We start from the raw sequence: 22,117 nt of genomic DNA on the forward strand, positions 1-22,117 counted from the left end.
ATATATTAGAATTACCTGGTGTTTTTAAATATGATAAAAACGTTTTTTTGAATGACAACTAAGCTGAATAAAATCATCTGTACACATATAGTAAAGCTACATATTGCAAATATATCACAGTTTCGTATAAAGTTATAGAGACACCATTTTCATACACAATATGGAACTTTATGAAACATTAAACAATAGCAATTCAAAAAAATTTAAAGTGACTACTTACCTATTACTCTATACACAGATATAAAAAGCAATGTCAAAAGTATAAAAGCTGTATTCCACACCCAAATGTTTGGATCAACGGCAGAGATTCCCAGAAACATGAAGATAATAGTTTCAGCTCCACTTGCCACCATCTTCATCGTATATCTTACAGTTGTAGCAGATTGTTCAGAAATATTGGCTTTTACATATTTTTGGCAAAAAATTCCACAAAATGTAATCCTGAAATGATAAACGTTTTTTGTTAGGGACATTGCATTTCTGGCTAGATCAACAGGTTTAATGGCTAGTAAATGTGCAATATAATACAGATTTGTTATTGAGTTTAAATATCTCTTAAATGTAATTTATGTTTGCCAAGTAAAATGGGCTCGAGGAAATTAATTACAGACTTGTGGTCTAAAAATAGAGATTTGCGAGTCCTTCTTAAATCAGAAATAGATATGACTTGACTAAGAAATTCACCACTAAAAAAAAATAAACTAAGGAATTTGCAGCGACATTTTAAAAGAAAATGGTAAGCCTGTTTTTTTCATTATTATTGTAATGTTTACTGTAGAACAGGGGTGTCCATTAGGTAGATCGTGATCTACTAGTAGCTCTCAAAGCTGATGCTGGTAGATGACGAAGGGTGTGAATGGCGGCCCCTTTATTCCATTTTGGTATATTTATTTAGCTGTGCACACATGATTACCTATTAGCCTGAGTGTGCTGAGCCAAGCTCCCTGACACCTTTATGGTGGATACTGGTGGTTGAAGTGCTATGTATTATATCAAAGAATATTAGTTTACACATCCTGTTGCACTACACTGTTTGCAAAATACAGCAAGGTGAGCCAGGAGAGACAGCCAAGAGAGAGAGAGAGCCAGGAGAGAGAGCCAGGAGAGAGCCAGAAAAGATAGCAAGGACAGCCAGGAGAGAGAGCCAGAAAAGATAGCAAGGACAGCCAGGCGAGAGAGCAAGGAGAGAGACAGCCAGGAGAGAGACAGCCAGGTGAGAGACAGCCAGGAGAGTGTGGGAGGGTTTTTTTCATTGGTAGATCTTATGTAGCTCATCATTTGAAAAGTAGACCCCTGCTGTAGAAGATAACAGTACTTTTAAAAATACATTACCACTTTAAATAGTTTCAGGAACCCCAAGCAACTTTGCAAATATTACTTGCTATCTCTGCTTTTTCTATCCCAGTACTTTGTGAGCAATTATCACAGGCCTGCCTGAAATCTGTATTGATCTGTATTGATCAGAAATGTAATGAGTGAAGCTGCTCATTTGAATCAGTACAGGGCCGGACTGGGACAAAAAATAGGCCCAGGCATTTTAGACTGAACAGCCAAATCATGTGACCAATGATAGGCCCCACCCCTCACAACAGGGGGTGGGACCAAACACAGAAGCGCAATCGAGGAGCAGGGCCAGCCACTAGTAAGTAAAGGAGGGCTGCAGCTGACACACAAGCCTTGCTACAACCAACATACAAACCTTGCAATAATATAGGAAGCTGGGTAGAGAACTTTTGTGATATTCTCAGTGGATCTCCACCTCCCCAGCTGTCCACCTCACCCTGAGCATGGGATACAGGTAGGTGCTCCAGAAATAGCACTCACCGTGTTCCAGCAACGCTGATACCACCTATTCTGTGCACAGGCGAACCACAACACCACCGCACTGACAACTTTTGGCGGGTCTTTCAGAGCCGAGACTCTACTGGATGGGAACTCTGCTGTGATATGTAATTTCTGCTCCAAAACTAAAAGTGTTATGTGTAGAACAGAATGCAGACACTCAGGTGGATGGTCACAGAATGTAGAGTGGACATATGAGTAAAAAAATGCAGGCTGCCAGGAGCACAGGCCCCTCTCTAATTAGGCAAATTAGGCAGCCACCTAATTTTCCTACTTACAGGGACAATATATATATACATTATAGACTCTCTGGGTGGCACATACAGTACTGGTTCTATAGGGAGCAGGCAGGTTTAGGACATATAGTCCATGGTGTAAAAATTAGTATTCAGTGAGCAGAAACGTTTGCAAAAAAAAACACATTGTAATGGTATTATCACCCATATATATTATTATTACCCATCTTCTACAATGGTGTTACTTAATGAGTATTCGTTGCCTCCAGAGCCAGAAAAGTTGGCCAGTTGTCTTTGACTGGCACAGCCATCCTCAAAATCCCATAGGTGAGTCCACAGTTCAGGTGATGTCTAGCCTAGCGAACTTATTGAAAGGCATTGGTTTTCCAAGGGTGGTAGTGTAAAATGAGTGAGTGGTGGCATCCTCGCTGCCGTACTCATTGGCCGCACGAGGAGCGGCACACCAGCCTCCTAGCACACTCAGCCTGCCCCTGCAGCCCAACCTGGAGCAGCAGCAGACTAAGCAAATCATATTAATACATTATACAGCATTGTTGAATGGCACTAACTATAATAGACTGTATTGCTGTACATTATACAGCAATGCAGAACACCACCAGCTCTAAAGGACTCCAAATCCCAGCAATACATTATACAGCAATGCAGAATGGCACCGGCTACAAATCCCAGCAATACATTATACAGCAATGCAGAATGCTAACAGCTATAACAGACTACAAATCTCAGCAATACATTATACAGAAATTAATAGTATCACCAGTTATAGATGACTACAAATTCCAGCAAGACATTATACAGCAATGCAGAATACCACCAGCTACATTATACCGTACAGTACAGAAGTCAGCGGTGTGACACAGTGTGCAGAGCTCAGCAATCTGACGCAAAGTGCAGAGGTCAGCAGTGTAATGCATAGTGCAGAGGTTAGTGGTAAACACAGAGTGTAACACAGTGTTCAGGGGTCAGCAGTAAACCCAAGTACAGAGCTCAGTGGTGTGACGCAAAGTACAGAGGTTAGCGATGTGACGCACAGTGCTGAGGTCAGCGGTATGACACACATAGCAGAAGTCAGTGGTGTGATGCACAGTGCAGACGTCAGCAATGTGACGCACAGTACAGAAGTCAGCGGTGTGATGCACAGTGCAGACGTCAACAATGTGATGCACAGTACAGAAGTCAGCGGTAAACACGGAGTGCAGAGGTCTGTGGTGTAATAGAGTACAGAGGTCAGCGGTGTGACGCACAGTGCAAAGGTCACTGGTGTGATGCACAGTGCACAGGTCAGCGGTATGACACACATAGCAGAGGTCAGCGGTGTGACACAGAGTGCAGAGATCAGCCGTGTGATGCAAAGTGCAGAGGTCAGCGATGTGACACACATAGCAGAAGTCAGCGGTGTGATGCACAGTGCAGAGGTCAGCAATGTGACGCACAGTGCAGAGGTCAGCAATGTGACGCACAGTGCAGAGGTCAGTGGTGTGACGCAGAGTCCAGAGGTCAGTGGTGTGAGGCACAGTGCAGAGGTCAGTGGTGTGGCAAACTGTACAAAAGTTAGCGATGTGACGCACAGTGCAGAGGTCAGCGGTATGACACACATAGCAGAAGTCAGCGGTGTGATGCACAGTGCAGAGGTCAGCAATGTGACGCACAGTGCAGAGGTCAGTGGTGTGACGCAGAGTCCAGAGGTCAGTGGTGTGAGGCACAGTGCAGATGTCAGCGGTGTGGCAAACTGTACAAAAATTAGCGATGTGGCGCACAGTGCAGAGGTCAGCGGTGTGGCAAACAGTGCCAGACCATGATTCCTCGTCTTTAAAGAACTAATTAATGACTGCAAGGTTACCGAGTAACTGGCGTAAAGGTACCAATATTCAAAAAAGGTTCAAGATGCCTACTGTCTAACATCAATAGTATGCAAACTGTGTGTATGCAAACAGTGTGAGGAAATGATAAAGGAAGGAATATTTAGTGGATTTTGTTGGTGACCAAGGTATTATAAGTGATAATCAGCAAGGATTTATGAAGGACCGTTCTTTTTTTTTTTATAAATTATTTATTTTGAGTTTTCATGTTTCTAATACTTAAGGATGTACCCGTATGGACGCGCAGGTCCGGGTACTAGCAGGACATTCAGGACATTCAGAATACGACAACGGCAAGGAGCGGCACATATATAAAAAGAAAAACCTTCCAAACCCCATTAACCCTATCCGCGTACAGTGTGGCGTGGATGATTCGTGGGTAACACCAGCACGTGGGTAGCGAGGGTCCTTCATTGAAGCCAATCCTGGCGACCACTCGATTAGAACCCCGACTGGCTGTACTGCATTCGGGAAACCCTGAGGTTCCTGCGCTACACAATATAGCTACCTTGCCTGAAATTATTCCCAAGTGGTCCGCTATGTGCATGTGTGGTATAGACCTGGATCAATCATCCGCACCCCCATCGACCTGCCGCTTAAGACAGCCCGGCGGCGTTGGTCGGCCTGTGGGGTCCCACCCGTCCGGGCTTGGTAACTTGTCCTATCGCGGATGGGAGCGTTGCCATATAGCGATGGGGATATTGCCAATGTTGGCCTTAGGGGGGTAGGGGAAGGGGTAGGGGTAACAGTACTGACAAGGTGGGGGGGGAGCACAAGACAGGGGAGTAAGGGTTGGCTGGGGGTAGGTAGGGGATGATCTCAGTGTGTCATCGCTGGAGTTCAGGACTCCATGATCTCTCGATATTCTGCAGAGGTAGTATAGACTATCCAATAGTACCAGGTGGTCGAGAATCTGGAGGAGGTGCTGGTGAGGTCCTTCATGAGCCTGATGTTGTTAATTTTGGAGAACCAAAGTTGGACCGAGGGTGGGGTCGCCTGTTTCCAGAGTAATGGTATACATGCTCGGGCAGCATTCAGCAAATGGATCAGAACCGATCGGGAGTAGCTCTTAGGCGAGAAATGGTTATGGTGAAGGAGGAAGAATGCCAGTTCGTGGGGGACGTTGTGATCTGTGAATTTTTGGGTTATCGCTCGGACCCGGGACCAGAACGGGGTCACTCGGGGGCAGGACCAGAAGACGTGAGGCATGTCCGCAGGGGAGGTGCCGCAGCGCCAGCACGCGTCTGGCACATCTCGGTACATCTTGTGGAGTTTATGAGGGGTTCTATACCATCGCGTGAGAATTTTATATCCCAGTTCTTGGTATTTGTTACAGATGGATGATCTCAGGGAGTATCGCAGCAAACGGATTCTCTCTTCCTGTGGGAACTGGAGCCCCAGCTCAATGAAGTATAATGGGAGATCTAGGTCCCTGGTGAGAGCGAACTGGTAGCACAGGGAGAGCGTTTTAGCTATCAGTCCAGTGTCTATGCATGTTTGCTCGAAGGCTGAGAGGTTCCGTGCGTAGGTAGATGGAGCTGGAAGGGAGGACAGGTCTGTGTTAGTTGTAAGCGTCTCCATGTTCCCAAGTTTCTCAGGTCGGGGTCGGTCAAGAGAGGGCCCAATGCCCGCCAGGATTGTCCATCTAGAAAATGTAGCACCCTGAATTTGTCCCCGGCCAGGAGGCGACGAAACAGTCCGTCCTCTAGGGGGGAACCCGGGGTCGCCTATGATCGGATGCATGGGTGAGGGCGAGACCGAAATCTGCATCCTCTCGAATGCCCGTCGGGTCACCTCCCAGGTGGCTCCTACCGTCGGGTGAGTTCTGGTGGTTCTAGGTATAGGCCCCTTGCACCATGGTAGAGCTGGTAGCGGAATGTGGGTCATGGACTGTTCTAGCTTGATCCATGGCTTGGTGTCGCCGTGGCGGCACCAGTCGATCACTCGGGAAAGGTGAGATGCCACATAATAGAGGTGGAAGTCGGGTAGAGCTAGTCCTTCCGCTGGACGTCGAAGAATTGGTAGCCGGATTCTGGGGACTTTGCCGGCCCAAATAAAATTGGACACCATCGCCTGTATGGAACGGAAATACGCCCGTGGGATCCGTATTGGGAGAGCTTGGAAGGGGTATAGGAAGCGTGGGAGGATGTTTTGGTAAATGATGTTGCAGAGCCGGTCCAGGAGAAGGTAGATCGAGACCACCCTTGTAGATCCGTCTTAACCTTTTGTAATAGTGGGGGGAAATTAAGACTGTAGATTTCCGTTAGGTGTCGAGGTAGGTAGACCCCCAGATATTTTATTGATGTGGAGGACCACTGATATGGAAAGTTCCGTGCGAGTCGTGCTAATAAAGGGGATGGAACAGTCAAATTAAGGGCTGTCGATTTCTGAGTGTTGATGTGGTAGTTAGATAACTCACCGTAGCATCGCAATACTGCGAGTAAGTTGGGTATTGTGGTGACTGGCTCTGTTATGAAAAACATTATGAAAATTATGGAAATCATAATATTATGATTATGAAAATCATAATATGTAAAACATTGGCGAATGCCGCTACCTTGTGAGTGGTCCCCCCCCCACCGTCACACCCCGGATGTCAGGGTGGGCTCTAATGGTTCGGAGCAGGGGCTCCAAAGTCAGGATAAAAATGAGTGGCAAGAGGGGGCACCCCTGCCTGGTCCCATTGGATATCGGGAAAGAGGCCGACAGCGTACCGTTGACACAGACCCTAGTCGTCAGGCGGGAATATACGGCCAGAATCCATGCGAGCATGCCCGGACCCATCCCCACATGCTCCAACGTGAGTCGGAGGAAGGACCAGTCGACCCTGTCGAAAGCCTTTTCTGCGTCTGTGGAAACTATCAAACTTGGGGTGGGTTTCGACAGGTCCGCGTGTATCACGTTGAGGGCCCGGGTGGTGTTGTCCTGGGCCTCCCTGGAAGGGACGAACCCAGCCTGGTCAGGATGGATCAGGTAAGGAATGTGTGGGACAGGACCTTGGCCAATAGTTTTGTATCTACGTTTAGTAAGGATATCGGGCGGTAGCTTGGACAAACTGCGGGGTCCTTGTCTGGCTTGGGAATTACTACTATATTGGGCGAGAGTGCATCTCCCGGTATGGTTGCCCCCTCTCTCACCGAGTTCCAGGCCTCCAGCATGGGGGTGGTTAATATTTCTGCAAAGGTTTTATAATATAAGAGGGTGAACCCGTCAGGGCCCGGGGCTTTACCTGTGTTGGTTTGTTTTATGGCTGCCTCAAGTTCCCTGGATGAAATTGGATATTCCAGGGATTCGCGTATCTCGGGGGTTAAAGTGGGCATGGCGGAAGCTTCCAGGTAGGTCCGAATGCGACGTTGTCGCTTCGTCAAGGCCTGGGCATCCCGAGGGCCGGGGAGATTATAGAGGTTATGGTAGTAATCCCGGAAAGCCGAGACTATGTCTTCCGAGAGATGGCACATCCTGCCCGAGGCTGACTTTATGACTGGGACGTATGTGCAAGAGCGTTGTTGCCTAAGGGCTTGCGCCAGGGAACGGCTGCACTGGTTTCCATACTCGTAGAAATGGCGGCGGCATTTGGCCAGCGTAGCTTTCGCGTTGTTCATCTATAGGGAACGTAAGGATTCCCGTAGAGTGCGGAGTTGGGCCAGAAGGGATGGGTCATTTCGTTGTTTGTGCCTGAGTTCTAACACATGGATTTGTGTGAGGAGAGAGTGCTGCTGGCCCAGCCATTGTTTTTTGCGGCGAGCCCCCAATTTAATCAGGGTGCCTCTTATGTATGGTTTGTGTGCCTCCCAAATGATGTATGGCGAGCAGTCTGGTGTGGAGTTGAGTTAGAAATAGGAGCGGAGGTCCCTTTCAATTTCTGGAGCCAGCTCTCGATCTTGTAGAAGCGATTCATTGAGTCGCCATCGCCAGCTGCGGGGCCCCTGGGGATCCAACGCCAACGATAGAAGAATTGGGGCGTGGTCCGAGTAAGTAATGTTGCCTAGCTCCGCGTGGGAGACCCTAGAGAGGTGGCTGTGGTGTATCAAGAAGAAGTCGATACGTGTATATGTGTCATGGACCGCTGAGTGGTAGGAAAAGTCTCTGGTGTCGGGATGATGAATTCGCCATATGTCGGATAGCTGGTGGGCGTGGAGGCATTTTTTGAGGCGTCACAACGCCGCAAAGGGCATGTGGGAGGCCTGGTTGGTGGAGTCAGCTATTGGGTCTAGGTGTAGGTTGAAGTCTCCCCCGATCACCAGGATACCCTCACGGAAATCATCTACCTGCAATAGAACCCGTTCTAGAAAAGCCACTTGGCCTTGGTTGGGGGCGTAGATGTTCACGAAGGTCATCGTGCAGTCACCCACCTTACCTTTGACCATCAAGAGGCGGCCCTCCTTTCCTGAGGACATGTCCAGTAGGAGCCATGGCACCGAGCGGTTGAGCAATATACTGACTCCCCGTGATTTTTTGTCAGGGGAGAGACTGTGATACGTTACCGGATAGTGGCAGTCACGAAGTGAAGGAGCTCGCCCCTCCGCGAAATGAGTCTCCTGGAGGAACCCTACTTGTATTTTTTGTCTGTGCTGGTCTGTGAGCACCATCCTCCGCTTCTCCAGTACATTGAGGCCTCTGACATTGAGCGACAGGATCCTGAGGGGAGACATGCTGAAAGATCAAGGGAGGAGGGCGTGGGAATGGGGGATAGGCCAAGGGTAGGAACACAGTGGGGGGGATACACTGATGTAGGCAGGTGAGTAGGGGGGACACTAAGAGGGAACTAGACTAAGAAAACTAACTGTTGAACCGAGGTTCAGAGTCCCTGTGGCACAGTGGGCACTACAGGGACTAACTAGTGGGGAAACTAGTCTGAGCAGGGCGGGTCAGAGCTCCGCGGGGCAGCAGGTAAGAGGAAGTTGTAATATCTAAGTTGAGTGGTGTGAAGGGTACATCTGTCCCAACCACATAGGGAGCGTCCGAGGGGGCTGATGGGCCTCGGAAAACCCCTGGAGTCCCAGGCCAACAACTGGGAGGAAAATTCTGATTCCTGGGGTAACGGGGCCACAGTGAAATTCTCCGCTCCCCTTCCTCCAATCTCGGACACCCCACCCCGGCCGGGTGCCCCCCGCATCGGTGATGGGGCATTCATTGGAGCCTAGGGCCCCATGACTGCTATAAACCGGTAGGCACATGTAGCACAATAAAAACAAAAAACCTCAAAACCAATACATAACCATAGTAATCTAAGGATTGAGCAACCAGCTTGTGGCCAAATGAGAATACCGGAGCCCCGGCATTCTCAGTAGGCCTGAAAACAGTACAATGGCCGGAGGGCCGGAGTCAGTCCGCGAAGGTTCGTTAATAAAGGATACACACGTAGGGCTTCCAAGGGCCGGTTGGTATGACCGAGGCCGTGGACTTGATTGGAGTTGGTCAACGTGTGAGGAACGTCCCCAGTCTGAGGATACAGTTGGCCAGATGGAACTTCGATTCAGGAAGACAGGCCATCCGGGAAGGTGATGGGAGCAGGCGACGACTGACCATTCAGAGCTCAGCGGTATCAGGAGGATCTTCCGCCCGACGGGCGGGAGGGGCCGATGCGGACGGTCGGGTAGGTAGGCAAGCCAGTCAGGCACTCTCAGAGGGGGCATCCGGAGCAACTCACATAGGCCTGGCACATCCGCCGGGGTCCGGACCGTGTAGGAGATTCCCTCCTTGCGGACGTGCAGGCGAATCGGGTATCCCCATCTGTAGGAGGCGCCGGCCTGGAGAATTACCGAGAGGAGAGGCCGAAGCAGGGCCCGGCGCCATAGGGTGTTGCGTGAGAGGTCGGGCAGGATCTGTAGGGCCGCCCCGTCGAATTCGACTGCTTCCTTTAGCCAGGCCTGGCGTAGGATGTCTTCCTTCATGGAGTATATTTGAAGCCGGCACACGACGTCTCGTTGGCGTGATACGTCCGTTGACGGTGGGCCTAGAGTGCGGTGCACCCTATCCAGGCGGATGGAGTCCGGGGCCACGTCGGGGAGCAGGGATCCAAAGACCGCTTGCACCGAGGAACGGAGATCAGCCGGGTTAGTCGCCTCTGGTAAGCCCCGAATCCTTACATTTTGCCGCCGGTTGCAATCCTCGAGGTCTTCCAGCCATAGTTGGAGGGACTTTATATTTAAAATTTATTTTGTTATCTGAAGGTGATCTCCCCCTTTGGGTTTTGAGAGAGCACTTTCACATCCATTCACATCTAGACCGAGCGCAACTTATTTGCCACATAATAGACTCACTTATACACAAAGTTGCTGCTGGTCTATTTAGTTATTTAGATTTCGAGTCACTCATTCCCAGCGCAGTGATTTTTGATTATTACTATAGTTGGAGGGCCGCTATCAGCTGTTAGGCCTCCGGTTGCGAGTGCTCCAAGGCCTGGACCCTGGTCTCCAGGGCCGTACACGTGGCGGATACCGCGGTCACTTCGGTAGACACCGACTGGATTTTCTGCTGGACCTTGCGTAGGTCGCGTTGGAGAGCCGCCTCCACCCTGGTGACTATGGCCGCAAAGTCCTCTTTGGTGGGCAGATAGTTGAGTAAGGCCCGAAACTCCTGCGGGACATCGGACGGTTGCTTACGGGTCGGGTATAGGTCCACATCCGTGGAGTCCGAATCGTGTATCCGAGGAGAGCGTGTCTCGGAGCATGTCTCGGGGTTGGAGAAAGGGAACGGGCAGTACCTTGTGGCGTGCGTGGAGGACGGGGCTTGGACGCCATGTTGGACTGGTCCCGGCCACAGGGCCTGTTCCTTGTGGAGGTAAAAAACTGTTGCATAGATGGGGTTCCCCGCTGAGAAGCTGGTGTGCCCTCCTTCCTGCGTTTAGACATTGTTTGTGACCCGGTTTGGGGTGGTACAAGTAGGTAGTAGTAATGTCTAGATAGCAAACTCCAGGGAGCTCTCTGAATCTGCTGCTTACTCCGCCATGAGCAGGACACGCCCCCATGAAGGACCGTTCTTGTCAGACCAACCTACTAACATTCTATGAAGAGATGAGTAGAATGCTGGATAAAGGAAGGCCAGTAGATGTGGTTACCTGGATTTTGCCAAAGCATTTGACACAGTACCACATAAACGCTTAATACACAAGCTTAAATTGATGGGCATAGATGAAATGGTGCGTACATGGATAGAGAACTGGCTACAGGAATGATTGCAGAGAGTATTGATAAATTACTCTTTTTCAAATTGGTGTAAGGTTGAGAGTGGAGTGCCCAGGGTTCTGTTCTAGGCCCAGTACTATTTAACCTGTTTATTAACGATATTGGGGAGGGCCTCAATAGCCATATTTCTGTGTTTGCAGGTAATACTAAAATTGGGAGGGTAATAGACACAGGATTAGACATTATAACATTACAGGAGGACCTGGATAAAACAGGGGAGTGGGGTACTACATGGCAGATGAGGTTTAATGTCGAAAAATTTATAGCAATCCACTTTGAGGTTAAAAACGGGGAAGCGGATTACACATTAATGGGTACCCTACTAGGGAAATCAGAAATGGAAAAAGATTTGGGGGTCATAATTGGTCACAGATTGAATAACAGCACGCAATGCCAAGCAATGGCAAACAGAGCTAGCAGAGTACTCTCTTGTTTTAAAAAGGGAATGTACTGTAGAGACAAAGTGATAATTTTGCCACTTTATAGATCACTGGTTCGGCCTCATTTTGAATATGCGGTTCAGTTTTGGTCACCAGTATACAGAAAAGATGTCCTTGAGCTGGAGAAGGTCCAAAGAAGAGCAACTAAGCTAATTAAGGGGCTGGAGGATAAAAGCTATGAGAAAAGGTTGCTAAATTTAAACTTGTTCACAGTGGAAGTGAGGAGATTAAGAGGGGACATGATTTTGTTGTACAAAATGTTAAGCGGTGAAACGATTTATCCACAAAGGGCATAGGGGATTCTTTTCAGTTAGAGCGGTTACATTTTAGAACTCTCTGCCACAAGCAGTGGTATCTGCAAAGAATCAATTAGATATCACCCAAATATCATACGAAAAATCAATTAGATATCTCCCTAAGAGACCGTAACATACAGGTACAGGTACACTTAAATACTACACCACACAGGGAATCTTATATACACGCATGCACTACACACACACACACACGTTGAACTTGATGGACCTGTGTCTTTTTTAAACCTCAAATACTATGTAACATAGTACAGAGGTCAACAGTAAACACAGAGTGCAGAGGTCAGTTGTAACACAGAGTTCAGCGGTAAACTCAAGAACAGAAGTCAGCAGTGTGACAGAGGTCAGTGTTGTGATGCACAGTACAGAGGTCATCGGTAAACACAGAGTGCAGAAGTCAGTGGTGTAACACCCAGTATAGAAGTCAGCAGTGTGACCAACACAGCAGACGTCAGTGGTGTGATGCACAGTGCAGAGGTCAGCGGTGTGAGATACAGTAGAGAGGTCAGCGATGTGACATACAGTGCAGAAGTCAGCGATGTGACATACAGTGCAGAAGTCAGTGATGTGACACAGCGTGCAGAGGTCAGCGGTGTGACACAGCATGCAGAGGTCAGCGGGGGTGACACAGTGCAGAGGACAGCGGGGTGACGCACAGTGCAGTGGACAGCGTTGTGACGCAGAGTGCCAGGAGTTATCGGTGTGACACACAGTACAGATGTCAGCGGTTTGACGCACAGTGGTTGATGTTTTGTTATTATTATTATCATTATACAAGATTTATATAGCGTCAACAGTTTGCGCAGCACTTTACAAAACTGAGGGCGTTAACAGTACAATTTCAGTACAGGAGGTAGAATGGCCCTGCTCTTAGGAGCTTACAATCTAGTAGGAGGGGCAAGCGATACAAAAGGTAATAACTGTTTAGTATGATTTAATGGAAGAACTGAAAGGACGGTTATATGGTGGTGGAATAGGCCTCTCTGAAGAGATGAGTTTTCAAGGATCGCCTAAAGGTGGCCGGAGTAGGAGATAAGTAGACAGATAGGGGTAGGGAGTTCCAGAGGATGGTGCGACTGGAGGCGAGGAGGTGACAAGAGAGCTGGAGTGTAGGAGGTCTTGGGAAGAGCGAAGGAGGCGGTTTGGGTTATATTTTTAGATGAGGTGGGTGATGTAGGTTGGGGTGGAGTTGTAGATGGCTTTGTAGGTTATTGGTAGTATTTTGAACTTCATACGTTGGGCAAGTGGGAGCCAGTGGAGCAATTGGCAGAGGGGGGTGGCGGACGTTGATCGCTTGGTAAGGTAGATGAGTCTAGCAGCAGCGTCCATGATAGACTGAAGGGGGATAGTCTGGTAGGCCAGCAAGGAGGGAGTTATGGTATTTGAAGCAAGATATTTCAAGGGAGTGAACTAGAAACTTTGCAGTGTCATTTGTTAAAAAGGGACACATTTTAGAAATGTTACGGAGGTTGAGTCGGCAAGATTTGGATATGCCGAGCACCCAGGCTTGATGGGAGGGGTTGATTGTAGTGCTGTTGATTGTGATGGAGAAGTCTAGGGAGGAGACCCGGAGAGGAGGAAATATTAGCTCAGTTTTGGACACATTCAGTCTGAGAAAGTGGTGTGACATCCATGTGGATATGTCAGTGAGTAGATTAGTGATGCGTGAAGAGATAGAAGGGGTGAGCTGAGGGGTGAAGAGATATATTTGAGTGATATCACAGCTATACTTTTAAAATGTTTGTAATAAAGGGACACAGTCCTGCTAAATTAATTAAATACATTATATGTGCATATTTTAGTTTTCATTATTTTGTACAAGTCTACTGTGCTTCTATCTTTCTTTTGTGGGTATTAGTCAGTTACTGTAGACTCCAGACTATTAGAACTGGGTTTGTAGGTCTTGTCTTTTTTGGTCCTAGGTCATAGGTACCTTGCCATACTTTGCTCTGTGCTTGTTTTTATGGCCATAGTGTAGACTTTTAGAGTTTAGAAAGAGGGTTTATTGGGAAGTACTGCTTAAAATGTAAACACATTTTTACACAGAGAATAACAAATACTTACGCTAGGATTGCGGAAAGGGAAAGCATCTCTGCCGTGAGATAAGACAAATATGAAATTACGAAAACAAATCCAGGTTCAATGATCCTCACATGTTTGGTAAATCGAGTAACCAAGCTCAAAATGTATGCAAAAATGATTCCAACTAATGTTCCCCCGATGCTTACGACAAAAAAAGATACTGAAAAAGATAAAAACAAAAAATCAAATGCAAGAATAGTTGCAGTACAAAGTATATAATACAATCTTGTGGTATAGACAAATACTTAATTGTGTGTATTTATAAAACGTTTGCAGAGATCTTCAAACATCTTAGGTTTATATTTGCATCACAATATGGCCACTAGTTGGCGCCTCAGTTCCATCTAGTGGTGATAATGTGGTGCAAATCGAAAACTAAAGCTGGCAATACACTGCTTAGATTTTTTCGAAAAAACTTTAGTACGAAAGAACTTTCTATTAGTGGATGAAGTCAAATCAACGATCGTTTTCAACTGTGGGGGCAAAAAAAGATGAAGGAGCAGGATGGAAAATGTTTCTGGAATTAACTAAATTCAAACAGTGAATGTGACTTTCATTCGGAACACTCCATTCATTCCAAAATTGAATAGTAACATAAAATAAAATTTCGTTCGACATTCATCAAGTGTCTGATGGTATTATCAGACACTTGAAGTAAAGAAAGATCTTATATTGGTAAAGAAAAATCTTTCATTTGGAAATCTACTAGTGTATGGCCAGTTCAAGCGTGGTTATATCTCCATTGCACACCAAAACGATATTCCCCTTGTTAGTCAGGCGATTGAAGAACTGGTGCCACATCAGACATTAAGCTTCAGAATTCTGTCTTTATTGACATTCTTCCAGCATAAAGAAATGTTGCAACATATCAGTCCCTTCGTCAGGCAAAGAGTCATCTTTATGCTGCAAGATTATCAATAAAGATGCAATTCTGAAGCCTAAGGACTACAACTAAGCTCCGCAAACAGCTCTGAAAATGTATTTGCTTATGAAAACTGTATATGGTGCAGCATGAGGCCAAACACACTGAAAAATTACTTTTGGGGTATACACTTTAATGACTAAACTAAAAGATACGTATTATTATTCTCTGAGTTGAGTACCTAACAAAGCTTTATATTGCTTCGTTTTGCTCTCCAAACTCTGAAACTCCCAGGTAAAAAACGTCATCAAATTTTAACAAATAAACTGATAACAAGTCAAATTCATCCATAGGTGGCAACGCATACTATATGTATAAAAGAAAGCTGCTAGTTACAATTCAACTTCACCATTTAGTTAACAGGAAAATTACAGCACAAATGCAGGTACCACCATTTAGTGTCTTTATTGATCTTCATTTTAAATAACACAGATGTTTCACCATGCAGCTGCATATCTCTAACATGTTTCACCACACAGGCTTAATCATAATGAGTGGTCCTAGCAACCATTGACTGCAGAGGATGTGGACACCTGACGTCATTGGTTGCTAGGACACCAGCGGTCTTCGCAACCAATGACTGAAAAAGAGGGGGTCTGCACTGGGCTATGGCCTTTGGGGCCGGCTCATCCACTGTCAGCCAGCCATAACCGAGTGCAGGTTGGCGATCATTCCTTGTCCAGACTGTGGAGCCACGGGCCATAAAATGCCCAGGTCTGCCATACTGTTTACTGGAAATGCCATTAAGCAGAATGACTATTACATACAGTTAGGCATAAACACACTGAGGAGAATTTATCAAAACTGGAGCAGACAAAATCTGGAGCAGCTGTGCACATCAACGAATCAGCTTCTCTCTTTCATTTTCAAACCTTAACTGATCAAACTGAAAAGAGAAGTTGATTGGTTGCCCTGGGCAACTGCTCCAGATTTTGTCTGCTCCAGTTTTGATACATTCCTATTACTATGCTGATAGTCTTCAATAATTTAACACACAGTACTTGCATTCCACTAGTTCCCAATCTTGCTTTAGACGTTTAAGCATGTATCAAACTTTAGTATATATAGTAAGTCTTGTGCATGTACATACAGCACACTTTTTTGGAAAATATATCAATACATTTTTTTTACTAGTATATCATGATACACAATGTTAATTATGTACAGCATATCTCTTTGTACTTCTCATTAGCTTTTCCTTGCCATGGGATTGGGTCTTCTCATAAATGTCATGACTGCACTGAAAATGTTTCTATAATCTGTAGATTAGCGTTCCTCATGATGCTCCATAATCAAAGCATATTACTCTGTGTTCTGTATTGGAACTACCAAACAGCCAATCATAGTGATCACATAGGTTAGTTTACAAAACAGACAGAGAAAGGCACAATGATGGCACAATGATAGCTGAAGCTGCAGGTGTTAGGCTCCTTTCACATGGGCTGATCAGGAGAAGGTCTGTTGATTTCTCAGAGCAGTACGGAGCAGACGTCCATACAGTTTTTTCCTCTATCTTGCAATGGAGGAAAAAGTGTCCGTTTACATCAGATTACCCCTGAACCTACACGATCCGGTCTGGTGAAGCGAAACACTGTCCCAGTAGTTTTCCTGGACCTGGCCGGAGGTGGGCGTAACCCGGTAATCTGTGTCCGGACAGTTTTTTCCTCCATCTTGCAGTGGAGGAAAAAACTGCAATTACCGAACCCCATGCCAGTCTATGGGGGTCAGATTACTCCTGAACTAGCATGATCCAGTCACGCGAAATGGAACACTGTTCCGTTCATTTGCATCAGATTATCCCTGAAACCAGGATGATCCGGTCCTGTGAAACGGAACACCGCTCTGTTCATATTCCTGGACCCGGCCGGAGGCCTGTCCGTTCACACACGACTGCCCATAGACTTGCATTGGACATCCAATTGGGTCCGCCTGAAAAACTGACAGGTGGACCCGATCGGAGCAGTCGTGTGAAAGGGGCCTTAAACTAAAAAAAGACAATAAAAAAATTAAAGAACAGTTTTATTATTAAAAAGTAAAAGTCGTCATGTGTAAAATGCATTTAAGAAAAACTATTTTGCGTACATTTTTCAGCTCATAATAAAAAACATATTTATTATGTAGGATATTTATTAAAACAGCATATCAAATAAATATCCTTACAATTTCTTCCTAGGTAGGCAAGTTAGTTATAGCATTATAGTCAAGATGAATATTGATGCTGCTAAATGTGATCAGGGTATCTAGGTTTCAATGACCACTAGTCAGGAAAGGGTTAAACTGTTGAAAGCTGATAGGTTAGCATGAAATGTTTTTAACATTTCCTTTACCATTTTCATATTAAATAAAATTGTCTTTGTTACTAGGGAGGCAATAAATATAAACACATTTTAGCACCTAAAGCTATGGAAACCTACAGATTTAGCCTTTATGTCTGGGCAAGTACAGAGAAACATAAAAATATGAAATAGTGTGCTTAATTTGAATAGAAATCAATATCCTAAATAAACATTCATATGACCGATTGTTGCATCATCATGATTTGCGCAAGCATAAGAATGTAGCATTGTTTGGCTGTGGCTAGAAACAAGTGAGGTCAACACTATGCTTTGTGTAATCTCAAGTCCTCCTTTGTTTAAACTGTAAAGCAGAGACAAAGCAACTACATAATATGCTTACTGAGTTGCTCAATGTATTCATTGGTATCTAGTTTACAGAGAGGCTTTAAAAGCACCTTAATCATATTCCAGCTTTAAAATGGCTGCTTAGCTATTAAATGACAACTATTGTAAATATATTTTTATCTATACTGTATGCTCAGCTTAATGTAGATGCACTTATTCTAATATTTTTAAATTTTCTTTCATAGATTTCCAATATTTTCCTTGTGCATGCAAAAATGGCAAAAATGTTAAAATGATAACAGGTAAAAATTTACTTTGCAAAGAATCACGAGCAAGGAAAATTAAAAAAAACTATTTTTGCTTGAACATGATTCATTAAGCTAAGGGAAAACTAGCAAAGTGCAAATTCTCTTTCAAAGTGAACAGCCTATTTCCTTTTAGTAAATCAACCCTATTAGGTTTTGTATCTTGGCATTTTAGCAGAGTTGTGAATACACTGCCTAATATGTAGATAGCAACAAGAAGTAACATTAACAAATACTGTCTGGATCCACCCAGCTGCGGGATTGACAGCTGGCTCTGCCTATCTAGAGGCAGAGCCAGTTGTACCCACCCCCTCCCTGTCCGTTCCGCCAGTCAGCGCTTGAGGATCGGACAGGGGAGGGGTGGAATCCCTGCAGGGAGCCGTAAGGGACAGTCACGGCTCTCTGCAGGGATAGATCGAGAAGTGAGCAAGCGACGGTATGTGTTCGCTCACTTCCCGATCTATTGACAGTTTAATTGTCACAGGTCGGCTAGAACTATGAGGCTGAGTGATTTTCATTCACCTCATAGTTCTCTTTTAAGTATGGCAAGAGTATAGGAAAAACCTTATTTGTGCACCCCACATACATGCCATACTTTACTGTGGTATTGATTAGACCATCCTTCTTAAAAGATAACTGTACTAAAATTGTAGTTATCCTTTAAAAAAGTTTGGAGGTTTCACAACCAAGTAGTATTTTCAGTTTTCTTAGAAATTATATTAACTTATTCTAATTGTTAAAGTCTCCTAAACAGTTTTTTTTCTGGTAATCAAGTGAATACTGTAAAATAGCAGCATAAAATACTCTATTGATATAATTTATTTTATCTATACATACCAACGCCTTTGACGCAATCCACACCTGTCACATTTTCACCTCCAATAGCAACAAAGGAATCAAAAACGTTGTATAATACCTACAAAAAAATAAAAAAATCAGATTATTATTTGTATGTGCTTAAAGAGATTGTACTACCTTTTTTGCAAAGTTTGTTTCTATCAAGGGATCACAATACAGGCTATTAAATTGTATGATTGTACACAACTTCTTCTGCTCTTATTAGATCAACAAAGGCTAAAAAGAAATGTTATTATCTTGAAATTTCTGGCTTTGATTATTTACTTTTAATGCTTACTGCTATTATGCCTCTCCCATATACCAAGGCGGGGTCTCTCACAATAATACCTTTTTTACCTGCAAAATTTCTTGTAAAGTTTATTTTTCATTTATTGCGTATATTTTGAAGGGGAAAAACTGAATTTTTGCCTTACCTGTAAAATACATTTCTGTAAGTAATTCACAGGACACAGGGAGTTAAATCTTGAATAGATGGTTCAGGAAGCTACCTTTAGGTGATTCGACACTGGCAAATCAAAGCTGTTAGGACAGCCCTGTATAACCCCCGCCCCACCCCCTTTATCTTCCCCTTCCTTCCCCCTTTCGAACTTCCTCAGTTTCATAGCAAACAGTACAAGGGTGGATCACAGAAACACAGAGGTCTAGTGAGCAATGAAGATCACCGGAATGCCATCTATTAGAATCCTGAGGAGGAGTCGAATCAAGAGTTTCAGAGAAAGGAAAGCATAGATCAGACTGAACTGATCCCACAGAGGAGAAGATCATCCAAGTGCCCCACTATAGGGATCCCTGGAGACCAAAGCAGAGCCAAAACAAAGGCCAGCACCATGGTGAGGAAACAAGGTGCAGTGGACAGAGTGAATGGAAGGGCAAACATTAGTAGTGCTGTGTGTCTGCAGCAAAACACAAGTAGTGTTGATGGGCAGGAAAAATGAAGACATGAAAATATGCATCTTCCATGTCCACTGATGCCAGAAAGTTTCCCAGTAAAGGGAAACATTGACAGCGTGGGTAGATTTTATATAGAATTTTTGGACTCTCGGGAACCCATTGAGAATCTTGAGATCGAGAATAGGGCAGAATCTCCCCCCACTTCACTTTGGGGACAATGAACAGGTTGGACTAAAACCTCTGGAACATTTCTGCCTGACTATGATGCCCTGAGAAAAGAGCTGTCAGTAAGAAGATCCATCTGTCTTTGAGGTGATCTTGGTAAGTTTGACAGCAGAAAATGAGGGCAGGGTAGGAAGCAAAACTCAAGAGATTTGTCTAGGGGTATCCATGTGGGCCATCTACACAGTAGAGCAAGTCCACAGAAAAAAACCCTTTAACTGACTTAGAGCAGCAAGATTTGCCAGGATCAACTTAGGGTCCCTAACCATAGCTTTTGACCACACAGATATGGTATGACACTCTCCCATGGTGGCAGCAGCAGGTTTTATAGCAGGGTCTTTAAGGGCAAATAAAGCATTAAAGAGGGCTTCTAAACTCTAGTCCACGCAGTCCTTAAAACAGGAACATCTTCTTCTATCGTCTAACTGGGACAGCTACAACAGGGACAACCCATTTTTTAAGGAAACCCTCTTCAATAGGGTACAGTTGAGAAACACATTTAGGAGTAAACAATTTTACTAGGTGATCCCAGTCACAATACAACACCGGCTGTAAAAGTTCATGTACAGGGAAGGTTTTGGCAGGTTTGACCATTTAAAAAAAACACCTGAGGGGGTCCTAGGCATGGCGGAGTAAGCACACTTCTTGTCCCAGCTGTCCGACCCCATTCGATACACGTACCTTACCACAGCACAGCAAAACGAGGCAGAAGAAGACGCCCGTCACTCCGAAACTGTCAGCGCTGGGCAAACTGAAAAATGTCTTCACTTCGGCGGCCCCGCCGACCGCGGATATAGTTCTCCAGCTCAACCGGCGCTGCCGTCCCACGCGTCACCGACCGCCCTCTGGCCCTCCCTGCCTTCCTCTCCTGTGCCAAGTGACGATGAAGACACGGAGGAGTCCTCTCAAGTGCCAAGGTTAGTGGAAGATGTGCAGTCTATGACCCCTGATCAGCAGCAGCCCCTGGAAGAGGTGGATATAGGGGCTTTGCTGCGCCTGCTGCCCACCAAAGCTGACATTGAGGCCCTGGTGGCAAAAATCGAGGAGACTCACAGCCGAGATATCCAAGAACTGTGGCAGAAGGTGCAACAGCTCAGCGAGTAGATGGAGGCGAGGCGAACACAGCGACTGTAGAGGTGAGACTAGCAGCCCTGGAAGAGTCCTGGGACATGCAATCGGATATGATTTCTGACATGCAGCTCCATATTGAGGTCTTAGAGGATAGAAACCGACGCAACAATTTACGGGTGCACTGAAGCCACGAGTCTGGAAAATGTACATGATACAGTAGTGGCAATCTTCAACACCCTGCTGGGTAATCCGCCCAATACAGTGGTTAAATTGGATTGTGCGCACAAGATCGGAGAACCCAGACCGGCCCGTGACATTATCTGCAGATTACAGAAGTTCCCGGTCCAGGAGATACTACGCAGAATTTGGTCCCAGGAACATTTGAATTTCGATGGAGCTACAATAAGAGTCCTGCCTGAATTTTCAAGGGTGACGCTTCAACGAAAGATGATATTACGCTCGCTCCTAGACCGTCTGCGCACCGCAGTTATCGTTTATTTTTGGGGATTTCCATTTTACCTCATTGTGATGAAAAACGCCTCCACCTTTGCACTACGGAGACTGACCAACTTACCTGCCCTTTTTACGTTCGTGGACTTGGAACCTTTTCCGATACCGGATTGGTTACAACACCTGCTGGGGAGCTATGCTCGACAACGACCGACTCAACATTCTTTACCTCAACGTTCACATCAACAACGCCGGCAACATTCTTTACCTCAACATCCACATCAACGACAACTGGTCAGTGCCTCTGGAACTGTCATGGGCCTTTCTGTAACATGTCCATCAAGTTTACCTGTCAAGTGCAAGCTCTAATACCTACGAATGGGAGGAGTCAGCTGTTTGAGGTGCACCCTTACTTTCCGAGGGGGTATTTCATTTCCAGGAGTCTTGCTCTACATGTTACAGCGATTTTACATTATGTGGTCTGGGGACCTATCCTGTATGGGGCTCATGATGATGCAGTGTGTACAAATTGTATTTGCCCGCGAAGCTAGGAGTCACAGGTGGATGGCTGGTCGGTAGCTGAGGGTGCACCCCCTGTCCTTCACCTCACCACGGATGCAGGCGTGCGCTCTCTGCAGGGCCGCTGGCGAGGGCGAGGGCGAGGGCGGGCTGCTGGGCGGGCTGCTGGCAGAAGCTGGGACTGAGCCATTGCCATTGCTTCCTAGTTTATAAAGTAAGTGCTAAATATTTTCGAGTTACTAATGTGAGTGGATTACCACTCAATTACGCCCGGGCC

General features: G+C 45.8%; 1 protein-coding gene across 1 annotated transcript in view; it reads right to left on the reverse strand.

Annotated features, from left to right (window-relative positions):
* The window catches only part of SLC9A3 (solute carrier family 9 member A3), a 313,153-nt gene that overhangs the window by 188,043 nt on the left and 102,993 nt on the right, over positions 1-22,117 (reverse strand). The window contains exons 4-6 of the mRNA XM_018558948.1: positions 18,667-18,745; positions 13,964-14,141; positions 221-441 (exon numbers count right to left, since the gene is read on the reverse strand). Coding sequence (XP_018414450.1) covers positions 221-441; positions 13,964-14,141; positions 18,667-18,745 — 478 coding nt within the window. The remainder of the gene's footprint in view (positions 1-220; positions 442-13,963; positions 14,142-18,666; positions 18,746-22,117) is intronic.

The sequence above is a fragment of the Nanorana parkeri genome, unplaced genomic scaffold (assembly GCF_000935625.1).
Source record: "Nanorana parkeri isolate BGI_ZX_2015 unplaced genomic scaffold, ASM93562v1 scaffold370, whole genome shotgun sequence".
NCBI lineage: Eukaryota > Metazoa > Chordata > Amphibia > Anura > Dicroglossidae > Nanorana > Nanorana parkeri.